Source organism: Plasmodium falciparum (assembly GCF_000002765.6).
Source record: "Plasmodium falciparum 3D7 genome assembly, chromosome: 14".
Lineage (NCBI taxonomy): Eukaryota > Apicomplexa > Aconoidasida > Haemosporida > Plasmodiidae > Plasmodium > Plasmodium falciparum.
Window position 1 is genome coordinate 2,413,452 of NC_037283.1, and position 11,549 is coordinate 2,425,000.

At 17.8% G+C, this 11,549-nt stretch overlaps 4 protein-coding genes across 4 annotated transcripts in view; 3 read left to right on the top strand and 1 right to left on the bottom strand.

Annotated features, from left to right (window-relative positions):
- Positions 1-1,418: 1,418 nt before the first annotated feature.
- Positions 1,419-4,016, bottom strand: PF3D7_1458800 (DNA-directed RNA polymerase III subunit RPC5, putative; the record flags this gene model as incomplete). The annotated part of the gene is made up of 1 exon (XM_001348699.1): positions 1,419-4,016. One exon carries the CDS (start codon positions 4,014-4,016, stop codon positions 1,419-1,421), a length of 2,598 nt encoding a protein of 865 aa, XP_001348735.1.
- A 954-nt stretch (positions 4,017-4,970) lies between these two features.
- PF3D7_1458900 (golgi apparatus membrane protein TVP23, putative) lies at positions 4,971-5,847 on the top strand (the record flags this gene model as incomplete). Its single annotated transcript, XM_001348700.1, has 3 exons — positions 4,971-5,188; positions 5,269-5,394; positions 5,499-5,847. The coding sequence occupies 3 exons, from the start codon at positions 4,971-4,973 to the stop codon at positions 5,845-5,847; spliced, it is 693 nt and encodes a 230-aa protein (XP_001348736.1).
- A 1,465-nt stretch (positions 5,848-7,312) lies between these two features.
- Positions 7,313-9,538, top strand: PF3D7_1459000 (ATP-dependent RNA helicase DBP5; the record flags this gene model as incomplete). Its single annotated transcript, XM_001348701.1, has 1 exon — positions 7,313-9,538. One exon carries the CDS (start codon positions 7,313-7,315, stop codon positions 9,536-9,538), a length of 2,226 nt encoding a protein of 741 aa, XP_001348737.1.
- Positions 9,539-10,455: 917 nt separating this feature from the next.
- Positions 10,456-11,549, top strand: part of PF3D7_1459100 (GTP-binding protein, putative) — a gene marked incomplete at both ends in the record, with an annotated part of 2,394 nt that continues 1,300 nt past the window's right edge. Inside the window, one exon of the mRNA XM_001348702.1 lies at positions 10,456-11,549. This exon is cut by the window's right edge and continues 1,300 nt beyond it. Coding sequence (XP_001348738.1) covers positions 10,456-11,549 — 1,094 coding nt within the window.

Below are 11,549 nucleotides of genomic sequence, written 5' to 3' on the forward strand. Positions count from 1 at the left end.
ATATATATATATATATATATTCAAAAAATTTAACTTTTTTTTCTATATAAAAAATATAAGATATATTATATATAATATATTTGTACATCAAAATATATTATATATATATATATATATATTATATTGTTACATTTTATGTTATATATAAAATCAATAAATGGATAAAAAAAAAAATATTCATATATATTAAGAAATATAAAGAGTAAACATAAACAATGTTTTTTATGAATATATTATCTTACATAAAATATAACAAATTTAAAAAGACTAATTTTTTTTTTTTTTTTTTTTTAAAACATTAAGTATAAAAATCAAAAAATTGTAATAATATATTTTTATTTTTATGCTTTAGACTTATATTTTAATTAAAATAAGTTTCCAATTTTTTAATAAAATAAGGTTATATTATATTATATTTCCTCTTTAAAAAAAAATATATAATGAGATAAATATGCATTAGGAGTAAGAATTATTTTTATTAATATATAAAAATATATTATATACATAAAAATAATATTAAAAAAAATATTTATTTTACATATATAATTTTTAAAAAGATAAAAAATATAAAAAATCTCTCACTCTTATATTAAAGATTATTTAGAATGTGTACATATTACACATACATGTGTATATAATAATAATAAATAAAATAAAATAAAATAAAATAAACCAAAGACACGGAAGAAAATTAAAAAATTAAATATTAAATATTAAAAAATAAAAAATAAAAAATATTATTATTATAATATATAAATATATATATTATTATTTTATTTAAAATATTACATTTTCTTATATATAATTATTCATATTGAAAAAAATTATAATAATTACATATTTGAAAATCTTTTTAAATATAACCGTAAAAATTTTATTTAAAAGAAAAAAAAAAAAAAAAAAAAAAAAAAAAAAAAAAAAAAAATTTATTATAATATATCAAAGTCTATAATATATATATATATATATTTAATTATTCTTTTCTCTGGAAAGTTGAATTATATAAAAATTAATTTTTTTTTTATTAATGTATATATAAAAAAAATTTAGTACATATATATATATATATATGTACATATGTCAACTGTCTAATGAAGAAAAATTTTTAACACAAAAAAAAAAAAAAAAAAGAAAAAAAGGAAAATTAAATTATAAATAAAATTAAGTATATAATTTTAATCATTTTAGTTGCAAAATTAATAATAATTTATAAATATATTTATACTTTAATTTATCTATACATTTTTAATTTATTCTATTCTATTTTGTTTTGTTTTATTTATTTTGTTTTATTTATTTTGTTTTATTTATTTTGTTTTATTTATTTTGTTTTATTTATTTTGTTTTATTTATTTTGTTTTATTTATTTTTATTTTTATTTTTATTGTTGTATATTTTTTTTTATTTTTTATTTTTTTTTAGTCCATATTAAATTCGTCATTTCCCTTGAAAAAATATTTTCCATTTTTTTGTATACAGAATTCTTTTAAAATATTTCTAAAATAAATATCTGGTATATTTAATTGTGACTTAATATACGTTTCTACTTTTTTAATAATTTCATTTTTTGTTAAAACCATATTATGATCATTTTGGAAAATATTAATAACTGCATTTCTACACTTATTAAAATCACTATTATTTTTTATTTTTAGAAACCACATATTATTTATATTAATAGCAATATTATTAAGAGCTTGAATAAATGTTTGTAAATCCATATGTATATTTTTGGATTCTTTTTTTATATTATTATAAATATGATCAAAAGAAAAGCAATTATTATTTAACATATCAGTAATATACTTTTCTAATGTTCGTATGTCTAATTTATAATCATTAATAATAATTTTACTATTTTTATACATTTGAATAATTTTTGCAATTTTTATCATTTTATTTTTCCATTTTTCATTATATGATAAACATAAATTTATATTATTTAATAAAAACAATTCATCCATTTTATGTTTAAAAAAATATCCAGTATATTTATATTCACATAAAGGTGCGAATATTTCAACAAGAACATTATTTGATAAATTTGTAGCCTTTTCAAAATTTTCAATAATAATAGATGTTGAAGAATTCATTTTTTTTCTACCAATAGTATCAATATTTCTAATAGTGTTATGATTATCGTAATTATTATAAACAACACTATTATTATTATTATTATTTATATTATTGTTTATATTATTATTTTTCTTATTTATTATTTGATGTCTCGTATCATATATAAACTTATATAGCATAGGTTCGACTTGTTTATATATGATAACTAATAATAAATCTCGTACCCTCATTTTATAATCAACATAGGAGAATTTTTCCTCAATATTACCACCGTTTGGTATATTATTATTATTATTATTATCTGTATTACTTATATTTTTATCATTTGCATTATTTTCAATAACATTATTATCTTTTATATTTTCCTTTTTATCTTGTTTTCCTCGTAAAAATTTATATAAATATTTCGATTTAATAACCCACAATCCTAAAATATTTATACAATATTTTTTAACACAATTTAATAAAACCTCATCTTCTATATTTGATTTTAATATTTTCTTAATTTCTTGAAAACTTTGAACATTTTTTATACGGAACAAATTTATGATTTGTTCATCTAGACTTAAAGAAAAGAAATACATCATATTAATATTAATGAATATATCCTCCTCATAATTTGTCAAACTATTATTATGTCTTTTTATATTATTCGAACAACTGTCATTATAAATACCATCATTCATATTATTATCATCATTTAAATTTGAGGAACCTTCATATTCTTTAGCATTCTTACACATATTATTTAAATATAAAAAAGCATCATTATTAAATTTAATTTCTTTAATATTATTTTTGATAAAGGAATCGTGCTCATATGAATTACATTTCTCGTGATCAATATAAATTTCTTTTTGATTTTCACTTATTTGTATTATACTATCATGTTCATAATTGATGGTTGTAAAAAGTGATATTAATTCTTGGGCTTCATATGATTCCTGATCATATATATTAACAATACTACTCCAGATATTACTATTAAGGTTATTCAAATTGTTATTATTGTTATAATTATTGTTATAATTATTGTTATAATTATTGTTATAATTATTGTTATAATAATTGTAATTATTGTTATTATTATTGTTGCTATTATTATTGTTATTATTGTTGTTATTATTATTGTTGTTATTATTATTGTTATTATCATTGTTGTTATTATTATTATTATTATCATTACTTTTATTATTAAAATTTAGACGTTTATTATTCTCCAAGCTGTCTTCATTATCCCTTTCATTATTATAATAATAACTGTTATTATTATTATTATTATTATTATTATTATTACCATTATTAGGATTCAAGTTGTTCATATTATTCATATTGTACATACCGTTCATGCTCATAAGGGAAAGTTTATTTTCTCCCTTAGTAGAATCATCTAATATCCTATCCAAAAATATATTATCATAACATGGTTTGAATTGATATATATGCTTTAAAGGTATCATAAAAATTTCTTTTTTCATTGTAACTTCATTATATTTAAATATACATACACAGTTTGTTATATATTCACATAAAACACTAGTACTAATTAATCTACTTATATTTCTATCTATCTTTTCATCTTTATACATTGTATTAGATTCGTGGAAATCCTCTTTTATAGATTCATGTAATTTATATTCAAATATATAACTTTCCTCATTATTTTGTACATTATTTTTTATATTCCTTAATTTATTATAATTATTACATTTATATATCTTTTGTATATTATTAGTAAAATTATAGGGACGATATTTAGGTCTTAAAGGATATTGTATAAGATATGTGTTAATATTATTTAAATTATATTCATTAACGTTATTTAAATATATATCTATTTCTTCTTCAATCTCTTCATCATCTGTATTTGAATTCTCAGACTCTCTATCAGTTTCTTCTGCGTAAGTATAGTTACTAAAGAATTTTAAATCCTCTTCCATAATCCATAAAAAAAATAAAATAAAATAAAAAAATAATAATTAAATAATTATAAACATAAAAATATTAAATACATAAAAATATTAAATACATAAAAAAATTAAATACATATATATATTATATATATATATAATTTTTTTTTTTTTTTTTTTTTTTTTTGTGAGAAATGCCTTATTTTATATAAGGCCTTTTTTCACTTCTTAGCATTTGATACAACTGAAAAAATTCTACAATTTTCAAGCCTAAAAAAAATATAATATACTATAAATAAAAATAGAAAAAAAAAAAAAATATATAATATTAAATGAAACTGTTTAATGTTAATTTTATTTAAAGATATATTATATAGAACAGCAAACAAATCACAATATAAAATATAAAATATAAAAGAATAAATAAAAATATATAAATATTAATATATACATAATATATATATATATATTATAATTTTTTTGAAATAAAAAATATTAAACACATAAGGATAACATTTCTCGTATATTCCTTTAATATATATATATATATAATATTACATGTATATATTATATATATATATTGCATTCTCGTGTCATTTTATTCTTATGTAAAAAAAATAAATAAATAAAATAATTTAATATAATATATAAATTCATATTCCATTTTAGTACCCGTAAATTTATCTATTTTTTTTTTTTTTTTTTTTATAAAAATGAAATATTTTTTTCTAACATGGTATGTATGTATGTATGTAACCAATTAGTTTAATAACAAATAAAAAACCTTCTTACATTTTAGGGAAAAAAGTCAAAAAAAAAAAAAAAAGAAAAAAAAAGAAAAAAAAAGAAAAAAAAAGAAAAAAAAAAAAAATTAATAATATAAGCAAATTATTCTAAATAAGAGAAATATACATATATATATTTATTATTAGATATATATTTATTTTTTATGTATGTTTCGATTTATAAAAAGGTTTGCAAAAAATGAGCGCAGGCATATACCAAAGTGGACAAGATGATATGAATAAATCAAATATATCAAATGAAATTATGAATAATATGATGAACGTTAATAATAATTTTAATTTTTCTTCATTTAATCAAAATGACCTTCCAAGATATGTGAATGAATTTATTCAAAAAATGAATCATCCTTATATTTGTATGATTCATGTTCTTCCTAAATTCTTCTCCATATTTATGTAATATAAAAAGGAACATATATAAGTATATACCTTTATGTATATATATATATATTTTTTTTTTTTTTTCCATTTTATAGTTATTTCCTAGGCCCCTTTTTATTTAGAAATGAAAAGTCAAAAGAATACGATTTTATTATAACCTTTGCAATTACATTTTTTTTAGTGTCATTGGACTTTTATTTAGTTAAAAATATAACAGGAAGGTAAAAATGAACATATAAAAATATATACCTTTGCACATATGTATATGTATACATATATATATATATATATATATATTTATTTATTTATTTATTTATTTATCCAGATTTTTGGTAAGAATGATATGGTGGATAGACTCAGGTGAAGATTATTCTAACAATGTAATTTTTCATTCATTAGAAGATAAATCAACAAATAGTAATGAAAAAAATGTTTTTTGGTTTTCTTTATATATATACGTTTTTATTTGGCTAGTTCAAACTATACAAATGTTTATATCATTTCAAGTATGTTGGTTTTTATTATGCGTTTTATGTTTCTTTTTATCATATTATAATTTATATAATTTTTGGAAATGTTCAAAGGAACAACCGGAAATTGTTACGGGAGTTTTAAATAAAATTAATTTTAATGCAATATTAAAAAAATTAGTTAATAATAAAACATACTACTAATATATTATATATATTTTAAGTAATTTGCAAAAAATATAAATAAATCATTTTGGACACGTTATAAATAAATAAATATATATATATATAATGTATATATTTCCTTTATTTTATATATTTTTTAAGAAACCTCCCAATTAGCCAATATTATTAATATGTTTTTTTTTTTTTTTTTTTTTTTTTTTTTATAGTTAATTTTTTAAAATACAGTGTTTATTTTATTTTTTTTGTTTTTGTTTGTTTGTTTGTTTCTTTCTTTCTTTCTTTATTTATTTATTTATTTATTTCCTTTTTTAGTTATATATAAAAAACGAAAAAGTTTCAAAAATGATATATTTTTAATAATGTTGTAAAAAATAGACTTTTTCAACTAATTTTTAAAAAAAGAAAAAAATATATATATATAATATTTAGTATATGGTTTCCATATATTTCTAATATATACAATTTTTATTTTAATTAATTCTTCTCTTTTTTAATATAAAAAGAAATCATATTCATTTTTTTTATTTTACAAATATATATAAAAAAAGGTACATTTATTTATTACATATTAATTACATTATAATATAGTAAAATATATATAAAAAAAATACAGGGGAATTAAAATAAGTACATTTATATATATAATATATTATATATATATATATATATATATTAAATAAAATAAAATATTTATAATATATTATATATATATAATATATATATAATAATTATATATATATATAATATAGATGAGCTTATGTATTTTTTAAAAAAGATATTTTTTATTATATATCTTATCATCCTAATGTTAGAAAAATTGATCTATCATTTTTTTAAAAGTGCGTATATTGATAGGTTAAAAAAATAAAATATTATTTAAAATTTTAATACATTTTATATATATTTATATTTCTTTTTCTTTTTTTTTTTTTTTTTAAATATTATTTTATTTTTTTTTTTTTTTCATTTTTGTAAAAAGAAATATATATTTTATATATATTATATGTATTTATTTTTATATTCTTTTATAACATTTGTATCTTTTAAGCAGTTTTGATAAAGAATATATGAAAATATGTTTTTTGTAAAAATAATTCATTTGTTTTAATGCCCAATATAAAGAAAAAAAAAAAAAAAAAAAAAAAATACATAAAATAGTAAAGGTATATATAAATGTTATATATATTTAAATATAATAAATATTTATTTAATTTAATAAAATATTACATATATCAAACCTTATTGTATATAGAAATATCTAAATAGAATATAAATATAAAAATAATTATACATAAACATATAACACAATATACCTTTAACGTATATGTTATCACATTTATGATGTTATATGCAGAAAAAAAAAAAAAAAAAAAAAACGAAAAAAGAAAAAGTAAAATAAAAATAATAAAAATTCATAGTTTTGCTTTAACAAAAATAAATACACAATATTTAATAATAAAACCTTTTTTTTAAATTAACAAAAATGGAAACACAAGAGGCACCAAATATTGAGACTAAAGATGAAAAACAGAATGGAGATGCAGATATAATAGTTACAAATAAAGATGAACAAAGTTCAAAGAAGAAGGAAGAAAATAGTAATGATGATAATAAACCTGGGGATGTTAAAGAACCTGCTGATGATAATAAACCAAGTGATAAGAAACAACCTGATGATGATAACAAATATAGTGATAAGAAACAACCTGATGACGATAACAAATCTAGTGATAAGAAACAACCTGCTGATGATAATAAAGACAATGCAGGTAGTGATAATGTTATGAATATGTTTTTGAATTATCTACAGAAAAATAAAGATGACCCAGCTATCCTTCAAACCATGATGTCCATGATGAGCGGACAAAATAAAAATAATTTGTCAGCTTCTGACCTTTTGTCGTTTACAAATAGCTTAAATAAAAAAGGTGAAGAGAAGGGTGAAAAAAATAAGGAAGAGGAGAAAAAGGAAAATGAAATGCCAAGTGAGGATCTTAAAAATCCAAGTGAATTAATAACAAAAGAAGAGAAAAATGAAGATAATATATCTACATCGGATACACAAAATGTTAGTAATAATATAATAACAAAAAGTGAAAGTGATACTAAGCAAAATAATGATAGTAGTAGTAATAATAATAATAATAATAATTATAGTGTGAGCGAAAAAGTTTCTGGTGAAGAGAACACTAATAATAATAATAACGAAGAAGTTGTTAAAAAAAAGCACAGTGTACTTGTAGAAGATAATGATGATTATGAAATTGAAGAAACTGTAGAACCCAAAGAACCAGTAGAAGAAGAAGCAATATCAATAATTGAAAATATAAATATTAATAATAAAGAAAAAGAAAAAAAAGGAAACGATTTATTTAGCCCTACTAGTAGTTCAATTGAAAATAATAATAATGATAATAATAAAGAAAGTAGTGATTTTAAATTGTATCATTCTAAAAATACATGGGAAGAATTAAAAATTGATAATGAATTAATACAAATATTAACATATTTAAAATTTTTAGGACCATCCAAAATACAGGCTTATGCATTGCCTATAATTTTAAGTAGTAATAAGAATTTAATAGCACAATCACAAAATGGATCTGGAAAAACCTTAACTTTTGTGATTGCTATGTTATGTAAAATTAATAGAACGCTTTCATCTTTACAAGCTGTTTGTATATGTCCCACAAGAGAATTATCACAACAGAATTATGATGTAGTATGTAACTTTACGAAATATTTAAATGTTAAAGTATTTTTAGCTGTACCATTATGTGAAAGATATAATAAATCAGGTGGATATCAAATATATGTAGGTACTCCGGGAAAAACGTTAGATTTTTTAAAACGAAAATTTATTGACACAAAAAATATAAAATTATTTGTTTTAGATGAAGCAGATGATTTAATTGATATAAAAAATAATATGTCTTCACAAGTAGAAACTATTAAAAGATTTTTACCGCGATCTTGTCAAATATTATTATTTTCAGCAACATATAATGATAGTGTACGAAAATTTGCAGATCAATTTGCTCCCAAAGCAACAAAGATAAGTGTAAGACAAGAAGATTTGACATTAAAATGTGTAAAACAATATTATCTAATAACAGAAAATGATGAACAAAAATATTATTATTTATCGGAATTATATTGTTCCATGACAATATCACAATGTGTTATATTTGTAAATTCAAAAAAGTCAGCATATAATTTATATAATTTTATGACAGAAAATAGTCATAATGTAACATTAATATGTGCTGATAGTATAATAAGTCGTTTTACAAAAAATCAAATACAAAAAGCTAATGTTCTAGGAATGGATCCTAAAACGAGAGATACCTTAATGGCAGATTTTAAAAAAGGAATATCAAAAGTATTAATATGTACAGATTTGTTATCTCGTGGTATTGATGTACCATCCATAAGTTTAGTTATTAATTTTGATTTGCCATATATATATCAAGGAAGAATAGGTGATACTCTAAATAATACATCTAACCAACGTGTTAATATGGAAACATATATACACAGAATAGGTAGAACAGGTAGATTCGGAACTAAGGGTATGGCAATTAATTTTATTAGTAAAAACCAAATGTCTCATATTAAACAAATAGAGGAATATTATAAGTGTTCTATAGCTGATCTAGAATTCGATTCGGAATTAATGATAACATCCTTGACCAAATTGAAAAATTAAAGCACATGGAAATAATTAATATATATATGTATATATATATATATATATATATGTATTATAGAAGAAATGTACAATTTTAATATAAATTTTATAACTAGTATTTATATATATATATATATATATATATATAATTGTTATATTATTTTATAATTTTTATTTTGTTATTTTACCATAAAAAAAACGACAAGTAAAAATAACTTGCTCCTCATATTTTTAAAAAGCATTCATATATATATATATAAACATATCGATATTTCTTTTTATGTATTATGGCTTTTTTATATTTCTATTTTGTATTCGTAAAACTATATTTATTTTTTCTTTAAAAATATATACATATATATGTATAAATGTCACCTAAATTATTAACTTTAAATAAATATTACTTTTACCATGTTTTAGTTAAAATGTAAATCATTTTATCATATGTGTATAATACGGATGTAATTTGTATTATCGCATTAATCATAAAATGATTACAATATAAGGAAAGCATATAAAATGATATATATGTATATATATATATATATATATTTATATATTTATATATGTATTTTTTTTTTTTTTTTTTTTTTTTTTTCTTCTACTATTAATATAAAAAATATTTTTGTAATACATTTTTACCTCACAAAAAATTTAATTAAGAAAAAAAAGAAAAAATATATATATATATATATATATATTTATTTATATATTTCTTCATAGAATGTCGAATTTATTTAATATTTAATTTTTTTATATGTAATAATACACATATAAATTAATAATAACGTGTATAATATATTTATATATTAATTCTATCTCTTAATATATATATATATATATATTTTTTTATATATATTAATTCTTCGTTCTGATATATACCTTTATATCAGAGAAAAAAAAAAAAATATATATTTTTTTTTTTTTTTTACTAAATGTTCAACATACTATATAAAAACATTATACATAAAAATAAAAAACTCGTTAACATAAAACTTCTACATAAAAAAACCAATATCATTCCGTTCAGTACAAATGTGTACAATCATTTAAATGTAGAAGAAGATTATTTTTATGTAAATCCATTGAGAAAGCTTAATTGTATTGGATGTGGAGAATTTCTACAAACAACAAATGAAAAGAAAAGTGGATATGTTCCTTATTCAGTTTATGAAAAATATACAAATGGAAGATTAAAATTTTATACCAAGGTTAAAGGAGAAGAAGTTAATACTATTCCTGATGGTGTTAAGGTTGATGTTAATAATTTTTCAAATTATAAAATAAAAACAAGAATTATTTTATGTAAAAGATGTTATAGATTACAACATTATAAAAGTACTGATCTTAATTGTGAAGTAGATACACATAGGGTAGAAAATATTATTAAATGTAGAAAATTGTTACAAGAGGAAATTAAACAAAAGGTACAAAAAAATAAATATATTAATATAGAAAAAAGTCATAATAATAATACTAATAATAATAATAATAATAATAATAAGGACAAGGAAAAGGAAAATTTACACACTTATGCTGATATTTCTCCTAATATTTTAAAAACAGAAGATATGAATAAAAGGGGAAATGAAAAAAATATTAATATTATTGACAGATTATTTTATAAAAATATAGCTTTATCTAATAAGTTATACATTGTAAAAAAGATGATAAAATTATATGACAAAAGTAGGAATATGGAAATAAGTAAATCTAATATGATGCAAAATAAAAACAACATTATTAATGGTAATAATATAAATAATGATAACAATAATTTTATTAATAACAATAATTTTAATAATAATAATGTCCTTGTCAGAGAAAAAACAGACGAAGGTAACCTTGAAGACGTTACAGATACATGTGCTAAAAACAATGTAAATATTGAAATCCATAACAAAGATATAGATAACGAATATCTTTATCAAGATAACTCGTATAATATAGATAAACGATGCATTAACATATACGAAAAAAAAGATGTGATGAAAAAACGAAATGATAAGAAAAGACTAGATGTTGAAAA